General features: G+C 38.7%; 1 protein-coding gene across 3 annotated transcripts in view; it reads left to right on the top strand.

The window, feature by feature from the left end:
• MRC1 (mannose receptor C-type 1) overlaps positions 1-20,198 on the top strand; it is a 111,825-nt gene that overhangs the window by 76,168 nt on the left and 15,459 nt on the right. For all 3 annotated transcript variants that reach the window (XM_025264336.3, XM_025264335.3, XM_044928088.2), the window contains 7 exons: positions 984-1,084; positions 2,953-3,095; positions 3,436-3,550; positions 7,001-7,167; positions 9,525-9,627; positions 12,958-13,190; positions 16,365-16,530. In XM_025264336.3, coding sequence (XP_025120121.2) covers positions 984-1,084; positions 2,953-3,095; positions 3,436-3,550; positions 7,001-7,167; positions 9,525-9,627; positions 12,958-13,190; positions 16,365-16,530 — 1,028 coding nt within the window. The remainder of the gene's footprint in view (positions 1-983; positions 1,085-2,952; positions 3,096-3,435; positions 3,551-7,000; positions 7,168-9,524; positions 9,628-12,957; positions 13,191-16,364; positions 16,531-20,198) is intronic.

The following is a 20,198-nucleotide window of genomic DNA, read 5'->3' as shown; positions in this document are numbered from 1 at the left end:
AAAAAACTTTTGACTGCTCTGGGTCTTCGTTACAGCATGAGTGCTCTCTAGTTGTGGTACACAGGCTTAGTTGCCCCTTGGCATGTGGAATCTTAGTTCCTGACCAGGGATTAAACCTGTGTCCCCTGCATTGGAAGATGGATTCTTAACCACTGGACCATCAGGAAAGTCCCACATAAATTATTTTTAAAGATCAGGATGTTTGATGTTTCTTTGGGCAAGCATCCATTTTAACCACCTCCAAAAGAGAAGGTTGAATTCAATGATCTCCTTTCTCTTTCTAGCTAATAGCCTCAGAATTTCTATAATTTATGAAAATAAACATTGGCTTACCTATTTTAGAGGGCTTCCCTTGTAGCTCAGTTGGTAAAGAATCCTCCTGCAATGCAGGAGATCCCAGTTTGATCCCTGGGTTGGGAAGATCCTCTGAAGAAGGGAAAGGCTACCCACTCCAGTGTTCTGGCCTGGAGAATTTCATGGACTGTATAGTTCATGGGGTTGCAAAGAGTCGGATAGGCCTGAGCAACTTTCACTTTTACCTATCCTAGAAGAAACCAGAGTAAACATGAAAATCAGAGAATGGGGCCCAATGAGAAACTCTATATTCTCTGTCTGTCTGTGGGTAGTTTTGTTTTGTGGGAATCATGCCAAAGAAATACTATGGGAAGATGTTTACTTTGAGTCCATTTCTAGGGTAACTGGGAATCTCCATTTCTTCTCTCACTTCAAGACTAAAAGCACTTACCTCTTCTGCGGAGGGAAAGAAGGCAGACTAGTCAGGCATCCAGTTGCTACAGGAGATCTCAGTGCCCCAGGAGCAGCAGCTAGCTTTCCGGGGTTCCTAGTGGTCTCTGTAGAAACCTCTCCTCTTTGCTTAAGATGCTGTGGTCTCTTCATCTTAATTAACTTGCCTGTTCCCACCACTAGGAGTTCCCAACTCTTGTAATTAGATTTTTGCCTAATACCTTAATTTTCTTTTCCAGTTGGATGGATGGAAGCAAAGTGGATTATGTGGCTTGGGCCACAGGTGAACCCAATTTTGCAAATGATGATGAAAACTGTGTAACCATGTATTCAAATTCAGGTAGACAAGATCACAAGCTTCTTTTAAAAAAATTTTTTTTGTTGTGGTAAAATTACATAATATAAAAGATACTATTTTAACCATATTTAACTATACAGTTCAGTGGCACTGAGTACAATTCACACTGTTGTAAAACTCTCACCATCTCCTGATTTTTCACCTTTCTAAACTGAAACTCTGTCCCCATTAAACACTAACTCCCCATCCCCCATCCCCCCCACCCCAAGCCCCTGGACCTACCGATGTACTTCCTGACTCTATGAATTAGACTCTTCTAGGTACCTCGTGTAAGTGGAATCAAGCAGTATTTGCCTATACCTAAAGTATATTGGGGAGAAGGCAATGGCACCCCACTCCAGTACTCTTGCCTGGAAAATCCCATGGACGGAGGAGCCTGGCAGGCTGCAGCCCATGGGGTCGCTGAGGGTCAGACACGACTGAGCGACTTCACTCTCACTTTTCACTTTCATGCATTGGAGAAGGAAATGGCAACCCACTCCAGTGTCCTTGCCTGGAGAATCCCAGGGACGGGGGAGCCTGGTGGACTGCTGTCTCTGGGGTCGCACAGAGTTGGACACGACTGAAGCAACTTAGCAAAGTATATTGGAATGCATTTTTAAGGTTAACTTAATATATATCCTATAAACAGATTATACCTTCATTTTTCCCCCTGTGCTATACAGTAAGTTCTCATTAGTTATCTATTTTACTCAGAGTATATATGTCAATCCCGATCTCCCAATTCATCTCACTCCACTTTTCTCTCCTTGGTGTCCATACATTGGTTCTCCATGTCTGTGTCTCTATTTCTACTTTGCAAATAGGTTAATCTATACCATTTTTCTAGATTCCACGTGTATGCATTAATATACAATATTTGTTTTCCTCCTTCTGATTTACTTCACTCCGTATGACAAACTCTAGGTCCATCCATGTCTCTGCAAATGGCACGATTTTGTTCCTTTTTATGGCTGAGTAGAATCTGCCCTGTCCTATGATGTGTCATTTGCTACATTCCTAGGCTAAAAGTAGCAAGTTATGTGCTACATCAGATAAGAAAAGAGAGAATGGAGAATTCTAATTTTAGCAACACAACTGTTCAGTTTGTAAGGTGAATGGATACTACATTCTTTCTTCTTATAAATAAATAAGCTAATGAATGACACAGTCTTCTCACTTCTCATTTTATGAAACATTTTTTATCTCCATGTCTTTATCTGTAAAATGGGAGTAACAACAGAATGTATTTGATGTCGAGAAAATTGAGGAGATCATACATCTAAACTACTAAGCAAATGCTTATATATATAAAGTTTAGGTATCATTAGATTATTATTACTAGCAAGTCTGGCTATTTAAATAATTGTGTAACTAATATAGTCTTTGCTCATAGTAAACACTTGATTAAAATTGAACTATTACTAGTTTAAGTGAAAGCTCAAAAGGTTATCCACATAGATCTTTCTGGTCTCTTGTGTAAATGATGTTTGTAGTATGAATCATTTTTGAGAATCCTTATACAACGTAAACACATTTTTTGTAAGTATTTTTAACTACTATATATAGAATAGATAAACAATGAATACCTACTGTATGGCACAGGGAACTATTTTAATATCTTGTAATAGCCTATAATGGAAAAGAATCTGAAAAAGAGTATATATAGATATTCTTATATATAATTCTTATATAATCCTCTTTTTCAGATTCTTTTCTATAGTATATATAAAATGGAGTCACTGTGCTGTATACTCAAAGCATAACACTATAAATCAACTTTACTTCAATAAAAAGTTGTTTGTTTTGGGGAAAAAAGAGGTTTAAAGGTAAATATGTAAATCTGAGATAGCCATTCTGCTGTTTGTCAGGGTTTTGGAATGACATTAACTGCGGTTACCCACATGCCTTCATCTGCCAGCGCCAAAACAGCAGCACCAATGCCACAGCCGTCCCGACCACGGTGTCAGCCCCAGGAGGTTGCAAAGGAGGTTGGAACTTTTACAATCACAAGGTACTAAGAAAACCTAGTTGTAGTCCTGGCTCTGATCAATATGGAGAGTGACACTGCAACTCTTTCAGCTTTAAGTTAACTTTTGCTTACCTCATCAACTCAGAGAATTTTAGGCAAGAGCTCCCATGTTACATTCTCTATGGGAATTGAGAGTAGACTTGAAGATATTACCCAAACACACAAATGCCTGTTGTCCCAAGGGAGAAAAAAACTTTTTTTTTTTCCTCTATTTTTGATTGGTGGTGAGCAAACATATATTTAGCTCTGAATCATTTTCATTTCTTTCGTACACACTATTCTCTGTATGTAATTCCTGTGATTTTTTTCCCTTCCATCCCAGTGTTTCAAAATCTTTGGATTTGTTGAAGAAGAAAGAAAAAATTGGCAAGAGGCACGAAAAGATTGCATAGGATTTGGAGGAAATCTGGCATCCATATACAATGAAAAAGAGCAAGGTGTGTGGGCTGTTTTATAGTCAGTGATGCACATAAATATGTAATTTTTTCCCTAAAAAATCATAGACTGTTGCTTATAGTAAATGATTTTTTGATTTTCTAGAGTAAAGTCTAGGAACAAAGAACAAACTCTTATTGAGAACTATTTTATTAGTTGCAGGCACTATACTGAGTGTCTTATGTGTAAATCGCCTTTCCATTTTTATAATGAATCTATTGAAGCAGGAATCATCAGTCCAGTGTGAATGAGGAAGTGGTGTTCAGAAAGTCTTAGGTCAAGGAGCTTCGTGGGAAGGGGTAGGACTGGGAATCAAACTGGGTCTTCCAGCTTCAGTTCTATCGTTTTCTGCCAAACCGGTTTGTTCACAGAAGAGCCAAAGAAGTAGAGGTTTCTCGGAATAAAACTTTTAAATTGCTCATTTTCCATTTACTGCTCTTCTAATCACTTGATCCTATAACTTATAATTCAGTCAAACTAATTTTCCAATACAAACATTGAACAAATTGAGAAAAAAAAAATTTGAGAAAACATGAGGATAAGCCAGAGCTTTAAAGAACAGGAGGAAGAAACATACCATTTCCATATAGCAGATAATAAAATTCATTATATTGTTGTCAATAGGAGGTACTTGACGCCTTTTGGTCTTTTGGGGGCCACTTTATCTGTAGATATTTGCTTAGTTACTTTAAAAAGGATCTTGACCAATTGCAGGCCATTCAGATGAAAGTAACCAAACAGATGAAAGTTTTGAAACCACAGCTAGCCATGAATAAGGACTGTTTGAAAGACCCTAAATTTCACAGTCAGAAGAGATGTGAACTTTGAAGGATTGTCCCATGTGACTCGAGAAGGAAGACTTAGATCCCATGAGGGGCAGTTACGGGGAAACATTTAACCTCAGAATTAGGAGCTTATTCCAACAATTAGAGTTAATTGGATGGGTTGCTTCATGCATTTTTAAAGGACTGTAAAAATGCTTATATTAGAAGGTACTCAAGTTGGTGCTGCAGAGTCACATATGTTGACTGGTATATAGCCTGGAAGATGCTCAATGAATATTTATTGTACAGAGGAATTTATGCAGATGTTGTAGGGGGAGAGATATGGACTGGATGGTTTCTAAGTTCCCTTTTGGTTCTGAGGTTCTTTGACTTTCAAAATCATTTACTGGAAAAAAAAATGGTTTATCTCAAAAAATGTAAGAAAGAAGAGAGACCTTGGAACCCTGTGTGTCACTCTCCCAAGTGTTAATTTCAGTTCATGAATGCCACCATGTGCTTTTTCGGAATGCATTCTACACTAAATCAACATAGCTTTCTCTGAGAACCTTTGACAAGTTCAGCAGCTTGCCAGATGCTGGAATAAAAGTGTCAAACCATAGCACACAATAAAAAAATTCAAGAGTATAATATTCACATTTCTCTAACCAGTCTACCACATTTTGGGCTTAGCTACCCAGCAGAGAAACACAATAATTGATTTCCGCTCTTAACCACAGAGTTCTGATTCCTGGCATCACAAAATTAGAACCTGGGTAATAGAGATGTGCAGAAGGAAACAATTTTCAGATAAAATAACATTATTCCTGGCAAAACAGGCACACGTTGAATTCTTATTGTAGTTCTTGGCAGAAAACAAGTCAGTGTTGAAATATTGGCAGGTAGAGCTTTTCCACATTTCATTTTGAGTTGGGGATAGGGCAAGAGTTATGATCTTGTTTGGGAAATAAAAACAAAATATATATCTGTCCATGCACTTTTCTTTCTGAAAATATTAGAATTTTTTCTTTACTTTTAGTTAGTTGAGAAATAAGCAAATTTCTGAGCAGGGTGGTGGCATCTTCTTTTCTGCTGAAGATTAAGCATATAGCAGTGGCCCTTCTCTGGAACTTTTTTTTTTTCATGAATAAACAGATAATCTCTGTAGGTGACCTTCTATTTTACATTTTGTATTAGTAACGCAAGTGCTTAGTCATTTGGTTTCCTGTTTGCATTCAGGAGTTGTGCTTAAGTGTGTATGTTTGAAAATTGCCCTATAAAGCAGTGACCACCACCCCCCGCTCCCCAACCTTCTGGGCACCAGGGACCGGTTTCATGGCAGACAGTTTTTCCACGGACTGGGTGGGGAGGTGGTTTCGAGATGATTCAAGTGCATTACATTTATTGTGCACTTATTACATTGTGATTTGTAATACATACATAGCATTACAATGTTAAATAATTAGATAACCCACCATATGAAAAATCAGATCACCAGGCATTAAATTCTCATAAGGAGCATGAAACCTAAATCCCTCACATGTGCAGTTCACAGAAGGCTTCACACTCCTATGAGAATCTAAAACCACCACTGATCTGACGGGAGGTGGAGCTCAGGAGGTCATGTGAGCAATGTGGAGCATCTATAAATATAGGGAACCCTGCTCACCTTCTGCTTACCTCTTGCTGTGTGGCCCAGTTCCTAACAGGCCATGGACCAGTCTGTGGCTCAGGGATTGGAGACCCTGTTGTAGAGTCAAGGTTCTTCCAGTAGGTGTCCATCTGATCCTAGGTGTCCACGGCTCCTGGCAGGTGAGATTGCTGACCTCAGAAGACAGCTGCTGTGGTTTGGGAGGCATGGGGATGGGCTACTGGAGAGACAATGGGGAACATGTTGCACTTAAGCCTTTTACAGCTGCTGCATATTTGCCACCATCCTTTCTGCCACAGAATTGGTAAAGAAGCAGCAGGCCATATTTGTCCTACCCTCTCTAAATTTCTCTAGAATTTCTCTCCCAATGATGTGAGCACTTAGCATCAGGATGCCCCCTGGATCCAAGTACATTCACTGGACATGGATGGCTGCTGACCCCTAGGAGTTGGCCACCCTGGAGGAGTTCTTTGGGTTTGGCAATCCAAGGTGGTGATCATTTGAGAGCTTAATGCTTTTTTATTTTGATAGATAGTTTTTGTTTTCAGAACTTTTCTGAATTAAGAGCTCTTTTTGGCCCCCAGTTGTTATAGTCAGATTATCTTATTTATCTAATTAGGATACCTGCTAACTCATAGGATGACTGCTTGTATCAGAAAAAATGTTCTTCGTGCAGGATGGTAGGCAACCACAACACAGATCTGGGTGTACCAGATAGAGACTGGGGCATGGGTTGGATTTTAGCTGCCCCTTCCCCAGTGCTCTAGTACCCCTGAGCAGAGCACAACCTATACAGCTGTCTGCAGTGACCAGGGTAAAACTTAGACTTTTTATTGTGAGAAGCTTTTCTAGGTCCAAAGCTGAAGTGATAACATGCTGGTCAGGTTAGAATGTGTTTGTTTTCATGGTAAAACTTTTAAATGATAATAAAGACTTTAATCATGTGCTTTGTATTTGTAAATTCTTATATTTTAAATATTTTTGATATTTGAGTATTTCCCCCCAAAGTTTAAAAATTATCTTGTGAAACTTTCTTTCAGCATTTCTTACATATCATATGAAGAACTCCACTTTTAATGCCTGGACTGGGCTGAATGATATCAATTCAGAACACACCTTCCTTTGGACAGACGGACGAGGAGTTCATTACACAAACTGGGGGAAAGGATACCCTGGTGGGAGAAGGAGCAGTCTTTCTTATGAAGATGTAAGTATCACTGTCAGGTCACCTCTCTGTACACTATCCGTTTGTATTCAGGTCACCATGGTAGTGTTTAATCTTCTGTGAAAAATCTACTTTGATCTGATTCATTCTTATAGATTTTAACTGTTTCAGACTGAACCAGCCTTGAACGAAGGAATATAAATTCAGCTAAGAACTCTGTATCTTTAGGTTAAGGGTAGGAGGAGATGGTGATGGTAGTGAGGAATAGGGAAAGTCAGGTCCAACATGGGCTTATGTTGTAGTCAGCGTGTACACTTGAACCCAGAGTTACCAATGTTCTTTACATCAGCTGCCCCTAAACTCTTGAAGCTGTTGTAGTATTTGGGATATAGTTACTACTACTGCTTCTAAAGATATCATCATCATCATCATCATCGAGCTACCATTTGCAGGGTGCAGACCATGTGCCAGTCTGCTAAGTGCTTTTGTACACTCATCTAAGAGGCAGGCGATGGGTTCATTATTTCACTACTTTTGATCTTATATCATTAAAGCCAACTAATCAGTGTTAAATGCTATATTAGGCATTTCAAAATACACGAAGGAACTTAAGATTTTATTCTTACCTTGAAGAAGCTTACCCTTCAGCTAGATATCAAGTCTTGTAAAGAAAGAAGACTGTAACAGAATGAAAATGTGTAATGAGAAGAAGCTATAAAGCATGATAGCAGTTAGGAGGAAAGAAACTTACTATGGGATGGAGTGATTTAATCACTCCATATCTATGGAACATATGAAACATATCTACAGAAGTTTTCCTTTGGTGGGAAGAAGGAATATGAGGAAAAATCAGCTATGGGTCTTTTCACTCAAGACGTTTAAAACACAATGATTAGGGAAATGTGGCAAGGGGATGGGGAAGTCACGTTAAGTGGGAAAGGTGAACAAAGTCTTCAAGAAAAAGACACGAGCTGGGTTTAGGCAGGACTAAAGGGCTTTGGATATAGCAGGAGTTTCATGCAGAAAAGAAGTAGGAGTCAGTTTTAGAGGGTGGAAAACAGAATTTAGAGAAATTTAGATGCCCTAGGAAAGAGTTTGGACTTTGTCAGGCAACAAAAAAAAAGGTTTGAGCAGAAAAATGATTTGATCAGGATGGCATCTTTATAATAATTAATTTGGTCGCTATGTGTAGGGTAAATATATTCTGGTTATGGGTAAATGATCTTCTGAGGAGAAATTCTTTGAATCCTTATTACATAAATGAGGCTGATAAGTAGAATGGAGTGAGATAGGATTTGCTTAGAAAGACTTCATGGATGAGTGATAAATTTTATTTAAAACAACAAAATTCATTATGGCTCAGGTATTTTTTTTTTAGAACATAATGAAAAGGAGAAACAACAGAAACAAACTAATCTATAAACTGACCATACAGGGCAAAAAATTTGTTAATTTTTGTTAGTTTTATTCCTAGATTTTTTCTTAGCTTGTATAAAAATATAAAGTTTATATTTCACACACACAAAAATCAACACATGTGTTGTTGCAATTTCAGAGCCTTTAAAATGAAGAGGATTAGATAGAGTTTGATAAAGAGAGTGGGAGAGAAAATGTTCACATGCATTTTGCAGAGGAAATATGCTTGTTCTGTACAGTTTCCTGGCTTAGAACAGAGATGCTGAGCCAGGATAATGAAAGATAATAGCTAAGAAGGGATGAGTGGAGAATCTTGGAAATGTAGGATTAGAGGGTTCCAGATAGTTAAGGCTCATGGGATAATGAGGCTGGAGGCAGGGAGGCTGAGAAGATAACTCTGGCCATAGTGAAAGGTATGGTAGCTTTCTGGGCATTTCTGACAGCAACATTTCTCAGAACCAGCCCCCAAATTTAGTAAGCTCCAGGAGTTGGTGATGGACAGGGAAACCTGGCATGCTGCAGTCCATGGGATGGCAAAGAATCGGACACGACTGAGCGACTGAACTGAACTGAACTGACTTAATTTTCAATTAAAATAGCAAGAGTTCAGTGTGAGGGATCTGCATGGAAGTTGGTGCAATTGTGTGGAAAGTCAGGATGAATCGAACATGCTGTCAATGAATTGTTGTTGTTCAGTCACTGAGCCGTGTCGAGCTCTTTGCCACCCCATGGACTGCAGCATATGAGCTCCTCTTCCTCCACTATCTCCTGGAGTTTGCTCAAATTCATGTCCACTGAGTCAGTGGTGCTGTCTAACCATCTTCTCCTCTGCTGCCCCCTTCTCCTTTTGCCTTGAATGAATTAGGACTATCCTAAAATTTGGAGGTTAGGGATTAAGGATTTTTTTTTTTCCTGCTTTTTAATGATTGGTTTAAATAATTTTTGGTCCATATTTGGCTTTTTTTTCTTCCATGAATATACAGGCTGACTGTGTTGTTGTTATTGGAGGGAACACAAGGGATGCGGGAAAGTGGATGGATGACACTTGCGACAGTAAGCGAGGTTATATATGTCAGACACAGCCTGGTAAGTCCTAACAGGCCTCACCAGCCTGCAAGAGGTGCGGCTTTAAGTCCTAACAGGCCTCACCAGCCTGCAAGAGGTGCGGCTTTAAGTCCTAACAGGCCTCACCAGCCTGCAAGAGGTGCGGCTTTAAGTCCTAACAGGCCTCACCAGCCTGCAAGAGGTGCGGCTTTAAGTCCTAACAGGCCTCACCAGCCTGCAAGAGGTGCGGCTTTAAGTCCTAACAGGCCTCACCAGCCTGTAAGAGGTGGGGCTTTAAGTCCTAACAGACCTCACCAGCCTGTAAGAGCTGGGGCTTTTACATATTTTTTAAGAATGACTTCCTTCTCAATTTTGTTGTGAGTCTTAAACTGCTCTAAAAAAATTTTTGCTTAAAAAAGATGACCCCTCGCCCATCAATATGTTTATTTGATTCACACTTTCATCCTTGGATGCCTGTGACAGACAAGAAGGATATTTTCTGTAATTTATTGATGAATGCGCTCACTCATCTGTTACCAGAAAATCTGCATGGATTAAACTTGAATCTTTTTCTAATTTTGATAGAAATTTGGGATGTTTGCTTACCTCTGCTTAAAAAAAAAAAAAAAAAAAAAAAGAGTGGGGACACCTCATGTAAATTCATGTAATTTGAGAACCATTGACCCAAAACATCATATATGTCTCAGTATTTGTTATGTATTCTATTTTTTTTGAAAAGTAATTGTCTTACTTATGGTCCTTTTTTTCACCTTAGGAAGCCTGACTATGGTTCAAGGAAAATCGAACAGATATGTGGATATTGACAAAGAATCTAGATTGTAGTTATGTACATTTTAGTTTCAAGTGAAATTAGAAAGTGTTTAGCTACTTAAGAAGAGGATCAGAAAATAAAAGATTAGGTTAGAGACAAGGGTTGGAGATGAGGTGGGTTGTTGTCATCCTGAGCAGAGCTCTTAAGAGGAGTTTGAGTTGGAAGGTACATGCTGTCCCAGATCTAACAAATTTTTCTGTTCTTTCTGGGGTATCAGGGAACAATGAGTGAAAATCACTAACGATATCTTCAGATGATTGGAAAGTTCTGCAGAAATTCTAGCCTTCTATTAATCCAAAAGCTGGTCCAAGCCATGTCACATCTCTCACTTTGTTATGCCCTTCAAGCACCAGAACCTTAGGCTACCAGTGATACTTCTGTGTTTCTGGTCTTGGGGGAAAGAAGGGAGACCCCTTCCAAGAGTGAATGATAATCCCTAGACTAACTTAAAATCATTTTTTTCTTCTTCCTGTAAACATAAGAGATTGGATATTTGCTGCCAACAAAAAATATCTTTAAGATTTTTAATGATTTAGGTTTAAGGAGAGGTTGACAGTATGAAAGTGAAAAAGGCAGAATATAAAATTTTACAGACTATTGATGATGCAAGAAAACACTTTGAACTGTCTTAAATAAGAACATAAAAGCTATGGGAATGCATCAAAATAGAAATAGTGGATGTGTGTGGATCGTGGGATTAAGAACTTTAGTTCCTTCATTGTACTATTGTATTTTTCTGGATTTTTAAAAAATTTCTCTCTCACACACTGTCTCTCTCTATATATATATTTATACTTATATTGACATGAATGAATACATATGAATATATGAATAAAAAAACACTTACACAATCCGTAAACACATGTTCCTTGATGAAATTTTAGAAAATACAGAAAAGTATAAAAAGAAAAAATTACCCGTAATCTTAGCACCTGAAAATACCTCTCAAAAGTTTAGTTTTTCCTTGCAATTTTTTCTATGAATGTTTTAATAAATAAGCTAATTAGACAAGGGAGCTAATTTCCTGGCTGCATATAGGCTTTAATACAGCTTTGCAAAGCTTTATCTTAAGCTTCATTTGTCACTTTTAGCAGACCAAAGCTGTTCCAATGATACTAAGACAAACCCAGCTCTCCCCAAGCTGGGAAAGATAGGACTTGACTTCCTGCTGGCTGTAACATGTAAGGATCCTGGGCTGGGGCTCTTGGGCTAATGCTATTGTACCAACACACGATGGCAGCAACAGCAGAAGAAAGGGGAGGTTGTCCTCCCTCTTTGCTGAATCAAAATTGCTGCCTTTGAGTCATCAAAGGAAAGTTTGGCATTTGTGGGGTGACGGAACAAGGCGCATGGTGGGTTGGGTTGGTGTACAGTGGAACAGATCAGAGAACTGGCCGAGACAACGTTGGTAGGCAAGGATATGTGGAGCCCTCGATCAGAGTTGGCAACCTTTTCCTGTAAGAGACAGATTATAAATATTGCAGGCTTTGCTGTCCGTAAAGTTTCTGTTGCAGTGACTCAACTCTGCTGTGATCGTGGGCGATCATAGTCCATAAACAAGCGAGCGTGGCTGAGTTCCACTGAAACCTTATTTATGTGCACAAATTTGAATTTCATGTAATGTTTACATGTCACAAAATATTGTTCTTTGGTTTCTTTCCCCAACCATTTAAAAAACTCAAGGGCTATATAAAGACAGACAACAGGCCAGATTTCACCCTCTGGCTGTTACTCACTGACCTCTGTTCTGCTCTTGGGCATCCACTAAGGCACACAGAAACAAGATTTTTTTGGGTCTTGATCAAAGTCTGGGTGGGTCTAGAGTAGTTATTAGAAACCCACTCTAAGAGATTGAGAAGGAAAGATCAGAAAGCTAGAGTGACTCTAACTTGCAAAGGCTGCAGTTTAGATAAGGCATGGAGATAAGATGCTCTTACTCATCATAAGAATAAAGCTTGATCCTGACATCAAGGTTAAATGAACTGGCAACTGTTATATGGCTTCACTTCAGAGCATAAACCAGTCTCTTGAAGGTACATGAATAACTGATGAAGTCACACAGATGAAGTCAAATAGATATAAATGCAAATTCCATGGATAGAATGGAACAGAATGGGGGAGGGGAAGGAGAAGAAGACTGTTCTCGACCTTAAAATTTAATCAAGGTGGAAAAAAAAAGAGATTAGTATTGACGGACTGATAGACATCCTCTAATTTGTGGGTTTAAACTGTGGCATTTCTTTCATTCAAACCCTAGATCTCACTGTATTTTAAGTCTTTTTTATTGTATAGTTTAGAAACTTGATCATGTATTTCTCTTAATATTCTAAATAGAGTTTAGAAATGACTTCAATCAGGCATACTGATTAAAAAACAGAACTGTGTTCTCATTTGAAATGGCACATGAAAACGTGTTTAACATCAATGGTTTGAATTTGGGCTTTTTAGATTCTTTTTAGGATGCATGAAATATAGAAGTCATGTGCTGATGGCACTCAAATTGTGTTTAGTGTTAGTGAAAATATTTCTTTTTATTCCAGACCCTTCCTTGCCGAGTTCTCCAACAACAATTCCGACAGATGGTTTTATTAAATATGGTGAAAGTAGCTATTCGCTTATGAAATTAAAGCTGCAGTGGCATGAAGCTGATGATTACTGCAAGATGCACACTTCCCACATCGCTAGCATTCTAGATCCTTATAGTAATGCTTTTGCCTGGATGCATATGCAGACACTGAATGAACCTGTATGGATTGCCCTCAACAGTAACTTGGTAAGATGCTGGAAACATGAGTGACTTGACATGACTGATAAATGGTAATTGAATCTGATTTTTCTTTTGTTCATTCTGTTGAATACTTACTATGTGAGAGAAACTGCTACCTGGAGCCTATTATACAGAGTGAAGTAAATCAGAAAGAGAAAACAAATATCGTATTTTAATGGATATATATGGAATCTAGAAAAATGATACTGATAAACCTGTTGGCATATCAGGACTAGAGATGCAGACATAGAGAATGGATTTGTGAACATGGTGCAGGGAAGGAGAGGGTGGGACAAATTGAGAGAGTAGCATTGACATATATACACTACCATGTGCAAACAGATAGCTACTAGGAAGTTACTGTCTGGCCCAGGGAGCTCGGCCAGGTGCTCTGTGACAACCCAGAGGGGTGGAGTGGGAGGGAGGCTTGAGGGGGAGGGGATTTATGAATACTTGTAGCTGATTCATGTTGTTGAATGGCAAAAACCAGCAAAATATTGTAAAGCAATTATACTCCTCCAGTTAAAACTAAATTAAAAAAAGAAAAGAAAACGATACTAACATATATGAGACCCAGTTTTTCTACCTCATGGTGCCTTCAAGGATCTGGCAAGTTAGTGATGTGTGTCCGAAATCAAACTAAGACTTATCCAACTGACATTAACTCTCATAGTGCTTTTGAATATTAAAGTTAGATTCTGCATCTATTCAGTTTCATGCATTAAGTCTTTTTAGTGTCATGATTACAACTATGCCTTAGGAGTTAAAGAAAACATCAGGGGCATAGTTCCTGGGCAATGAGGGGTTCTTCCTATTTTTTGTGGTAAATCATTCTAGAGTTGTTATCCTTTCTGAAGTTGTGCAGCTTCTATTCATATGGAATAATTTTCATTGCAGTCAGTTCTCTGGATTCTATAACAGAAAAAGAAGGTTGGCAGAGGATGGGGTAGAATGAGGGATGAGGTTCAGAACTAAGAGTGGTGCTGGCGTTGCCAAAATTTTCCTAAAATGAGTCTTCTCTGACACCATGAGATCCATCTCTCCTCCACCCATATGTCTGTCCATCTAACTAGTCAGTCAATAAACTTCCTAGTACAATGAACAGAGATGTCAATAAGTAATTAGGAGATAATACAAGTGTCAAAAAGGGATATAGACGAAGTGCTGTGACCTGAGAGGAAAAGGATCATTTGTGCCGGGGGAGAGGACCAAGAGAGTTTCTCAGAGAAAATCAAACTTTATAGATATAATCTAGGATGGTGGAATGTAAGGAAGGAGTACCAAGAAGAGAGAAAAGGATAGAAGAGGATAAAACTGGAAAGCAGACTGGTGTCAGACTTTATAGGACTTATTCTACCTGGATGCAGAGATGGAATATTATACATCATGCAATGACTATTTCCTGAATTAGGGTGTGTGTAGTGAACATTTAAAAGTAAGTGGTTCCAGATGATCTTATTTACAAAGCAGAAATAGAGACATAGAGATAGAGAATAATCATATGGACCCTAAGGGGGAAAGAGAGGGGTGGGATGAATTGGAAGATTGGGATTGACATAGATACACTATTGATACTATGTATAAAATAGGTAACCAATAAGAACCTACTGTATAGCACAGGAAACTACTCAATGCTCTATAGTGATCTAAATGGGAAGGAAATCCAAAAAAGAGGGGCCATATGTACATGCCGCTGATTCACTTTGCTGTACAGTAGAAACTAACACAACATTGTAAAACGACTCTACTCCAATAATTAAATAAATAAAATGCAGGAAAAAAATCTAAGTAATTCCACAATGATTTCTGTGTTTAAACTTAAGCACGACATTTTTACATCTATGTTGAATCTATCTTTAGTAACTAATTTGCATACTAATTCATATATTTTCTTCTCATAGCTGTGGTTGCAATGCTCTTAAGAGTTTGAAATAGGGATTTATTTATTGTTAGAAAGTTTAAATAGCTTTCCATTATACCAACATTTATAACTAAAACAATACTGTTATATTTATTATATCTATGGAGTTAATGATTATATAATTATTTGATTAAACATGGTATAATACTACAAAATTCTAAGTTGCAATACCATATGCTTTTGCTTTTGTAATTAAATCTTTGGTAATTGCATTGGTAAATTAAATAATGCAGTTAGAAAGTGATAACTGTTAGAATGGTTTAAAAATGTACTTGAAGTGAAGTGAAGTGAAGTCGCTCAGTAGTGTCTGACTCTTTGCGACCCCGTGGACTATAGCCCACCAGGCTTCCCCGTCCATGGGATTCTCCAGACAAGAACACTGGAGTGGGTTGCCATTTCCTTCTCCAGGGGATCTTCCTGACCCAGGGATCGGACCCAGGTCTCCTGCATTGCAGGCAGACGCTTTAACCTCTGAGCCACCAGGGAAGCCCCCCACACACCAAAAAAAAGTACTTATCTCTGATTAAAGTTATCTGAATCTGTAAAATGTAGGCTTTACCTGTAAAATCTCTTTTAGACTGTTAAAAAGATATCATTGATAAGAAAATGTTTGATGTTATCAATTAATTTGTATGTGACCATAAATTTGTTTAACTAAATAAGAATTTGAGTATACAAATTGAACAAAACAACTAGCTTTTAAAAATGCAATCATGTTTCCTTATGGTTGAGAGACACCTAACTGGAAGACTGGAGACCCAAGCTCCTCTCTTATCCACTCATGTCACCTTGCACAGTCATTTGTCATTGGCCCTGTTTTAACAGTCAAACAGTAAGATTAAAAGAGGTACATGTTTCTCTCAAGGGTCGATGAGTTCAATAAAAACTACTTAATCTCTATTATCATTTCAACGATAGTATAATAGGTATTGTTCTGAGGATAAAATCTCTCTTTTGCACTGAAAGCCTGCAAATAGAGTTTTCTAGAATAAGATACAGGTTTTTAAGCTGGTGTTTTTCAAAATAGCTTCTAACGGTGTCTTCATGAGTATCTTTAAGAAGTAGTTTTCTTCTTAAGAAAGGCTGCATTTCCTGAATTTGAGTTGGTAGAAGTAATTTATAATCTTTTTATTCTCAAATGTTGAAGACTCCTTGTCAAATCACAGTCTTAAACATACTTTTTACTCCTCACTGGGTTCTTTTGGTATTTTCTAAATGACTCTGGGCTTGATGTTAATGGTTGTTTTTATTCTTTACAGACCAATAATGACTACATTTGGACCGATAAATGGAGGGTGAGGTACACTAATTGGGCTGCTGATGAGCCCAGACTGAAGTCAGCATGTGCTTATATGGATCTTGATGGCTACTGGAAGACAGCACAGTGCAATGAAAGCTTTTATTTTCTCTGCAAAAGATCAGATGGTAATCGAGTACACAAAAACAGTCAAGGGTTTGAAATTTTCTCAATAAGCTAATACAAACCACCGTTGATATTCTTAAACAGTCATATGTTTGGGGGTAACTTAGGGATAAGGGAAAACATATTCCTTCACCTAACCAAAGACTGACTTGGCAATAAACAAATATATATAGGTCAGAGAGAGAAAATTTCCTTCATTGCTGGAGTTTATTTTTACATATCTAATTTGTTTTATTATTTGGGATTATCCTCTGAGTCTATGATATCACAGTCCTCAGGAAATTACGACTGCTTTTGATGTTGACAACACAGCTGTATCAAAATACTTTTATCAGAATGGGTCGCCTCAGGCCAAACAGCTAGCAGGGAAGGAGCACAGCTTCACCTATCAGCAGACATGATTAAAGATTTAAGCATGGCCCTGCCTACAGAGCAAGACCCAGTTTTCCCTGCAGCCAGTCTCTCCCCTCAAGAAGCTTGCACAAGCCTCTTATCGTCATCCATCAGAAGACAGACAGAAGAAGCAAGAACTATAGTCCCACAGCCTCCAGAACAAAAACAGCAGTCACAGAAAGCTAATCAAAATTATCACATTGATTACAGCCTTGTGTAACTCAATGAAGCTTTGAGCCATGGGTAGGGCCACCCATGTCAGACAGGTCATGAGGGAGAATTATAATAAAATGTAGTTCATTGGAATAGGGAATGGCAAGCCACTTCAGTATTCTTGCCTTAAGAATCCCAGGAACAGTGTGAAAAGGCAAAAAGATACGACATCAGATGAGCCTGCCAGTTCAGTAGGTGTCCAATATGCTACTGGGGAGGAATGGAGAAATATCTCCAGAAAGAATGAAGAGGCTGGGCCAAAGCAGAAATGATGCCCAGTTGTGGGTATATCTGATACTGAGTAAAATCCAGTGCTATAAAGAACAATATTGCATAGGAACCTGGAATATTAGGTCCATGAATCAAGTTAAATTGATGTGGTCAAGCAGGAGATGGCAAGAGTGAACATCGACATTTTAAGAATCAGTGAACTAAAATGGATGGGAAAGGGTGAGTTTAATTCAGATGACCAGTTTATCTACTTCTGGGGCTAAGAGTCCCTTAGAAGAAATGGAGTAGTCCTCATGTTCAATAAAAGAGTCTGAAATGCAGTACTTAGGTACAATCTCAAAAATGACAGAATGATCTTGGTTCATTTCCAAGGCAAGCCATTCAACATCACAGTAATCCAGGTCTATGCTCCAACCACTGATGTCAAAGAAGCTGAAGTTGAACAGTTCTATGAAGACCTACAAGACTTTCTAGAACTAATACCAAAAAAGGACGTCCTTTTCATCACAGGGGATTGGAATGCAAAAGTAGAAAGTGAAGAGATACCTGGAGTAACAGGCAAGTTTGGCCTTGGAGTACAGAATGAAGCAGGGCAAAGGCTAACAGAGTTTTGCCAAGAGAATGCACTTGTCATAGCAAATACCTTCTTCCAACAACACAAGAGATGATTCTACACATGAACATCACCAGATGGTCAATACTGAAATCAGATTGATTATTTTCTTTGCAGCTGAAGATGGATAGCTCTATATAGTCAGCAAAAACAAGACTTGGAGCTAACTGTGGCTCAGATCATGAGGTCCTTATTACAAAATTCAGCCTTAAATTGAAGAAAGTAGGGAAAACCACTAGACCATTCAGTATGACCTAAATCACATCTCTTATGAGTACACAGTGGAGGTGATAGATTCAAGGGTTTAGATCTGGTAGCCCCAGTACCTGAAGAACTATGGATGGAGATTCGTAACGTTGTATAGGAGGCAGTGACCAAAACCATCCCCAGGAAAAAGATATCCAAGAAGGTAAAGTGGTTGTCTGAGGAGGCCTTACATAAAGCTGAGAAAAGAAGAGAAGCCAAAGGCAAAGTATAAAGGGAAAGATATACACAACTGAATGCAGAGTTCCAGAGAATAGCAAGAAGAGATATGAAACTTTCTTGAGTGAACAATGAAAAGAAAGAGGTAATCAATGGAATGGGAAAGACTAGAGATCTCTTTAAGAAAATTGGATATACCAAGAGAACATTTCATGTAAAGATGGACAAAATAAAGGACAGGATAGCAAGGACCTAAGAGAAGCAGATGGCAACCCACTCCAGTACTCGTGCCTGAAAAATCCCATGGATGGAGGAGCCTGGTAGGCTGCAGTCCATGGGGTCGCTAAGAGTCGGACACGACTGAGTGACTTTACTTTCACTTTTCACTTTCATGCATTGGAGAAGGAAATGGCAACCCACTCTAGTGTTGTTGCCTGGAGAATCCCAGGGAAGGCGGAGCCTGGTGGGCTGCCGTCTATGGAGTCAGTCGCACAGAGTCAGACACGACTGAAGTGACTTAGCAGTAGCAAGAGAAGCAGAAGAGATTAAGAAGATGTGACAAGAATACACAGAATAACTATACAAAAAAGGTCTTAATGACCCAAATAATCATGATGGTATGGTCACTCACCTACAGCCAGACATCCTGGAGTGCAAAGTCAAGTGGGCCTTAGGAAGCATCACTGTGAACAAAGCTAGTGGTGGTGATGGAATTCCAGCTGAACTTTTTCAAATCCTAAATGATGCTGCTGCTAAAGTGCTGCACTCAATATGCCAGCAAATTTGGAAACTCAGCAGTGGCCACAGGACTGGAAAAGGTCAGTTTTCATTCTAATTCCAAAGGCAATGCCAAAGAATGTTCAAACTCCCATACAGTTGCACTCATTTCACATGCTAGCAAGGTAATGCTCAAAATCCTCCAAGTTAGGCTTCAGCAGTATGTGACCCAAGAACTTCCAGATATTCAAGCTGGATTTAGAAAAGGCAGAGGAACCAGAGATCAAATTGTCAACTTTTCTTAGATCATAGAAAAAGCAAGAGAACTCCAGAAAAAAATCTACTTCTGCTTCATTGACTATGCTAAAGCCTTTGACTCTGTGAGTCAGAATAAACTGTGGAAAATTCTTAAAGAGATGGAAATACAAGAACACCTTACCTGGCTCCCAAGAAGCCTGTATGCAGGTCAAGAAGCAACAGTTAGAACTGGACATGGAACAACAGATTGGTTCAAAATTGGGAAAGGAGTGTGCCAAGGCTGTATTCATCACTCTGCTTATTTAACTTATATGCAGAGTACATCATGCGAAATGCTGGGCTGGATGAAGCACAAGCTGGAATCAAAACTGCTGAAAGAAATACCAACAACTTCAGGTATTCAGATGATACCACTCTAATGGCAGAAAGTGAAGAAGGACTAAAGAGCCTCTTGATGAGGGTGAAAAAGGAGAGTGAAAAAGCTGGCTTAAAACTTAACACTCAAAAAACTAAGATGGTGGATCCAGTCCCATCACTTCACAGCTCATAAATAGGGAAAAAGTGGAAATAGTCACAGACTTTATTTTCTTGGGCTCCAACATCACTGTCAGTGATGCAGTGACTGCAGCCATGAAATTAAAAGACACTTGCTCCTTGGAAGAAAAACTATGACCAACCTAGACAGCACATTCAAAAGCGAGACATTCCTTTGCTGACAAAGGTCCTTATAATCAAAGGTATAGTTTTTCCAGTAGTCACATATGGATGTGAGAGTTGGACCATAAAGAAGGCTGAGCACCAAAGAATTGATGCTTTCAAGCT

This window comes from Bubalus bubalis, chromosome 14 (genome assembly GCF_019923935.1).
Source record: "Bubalus bubalis isolate 160015118507 breed Murrah chromosome 14, NDDB_SH_1, whole genome shotgun sequence".
NCBI lineage: Eukaryota > Metazoa > Chordata > Mammalia > Artiodactyla > Bovidae > Bubalus > Bubalus bubalis.
Note: the sequence above shows the minus strand (reverse complement) of the source record. Positions and strands in the feature narration are given on the sequence as shown.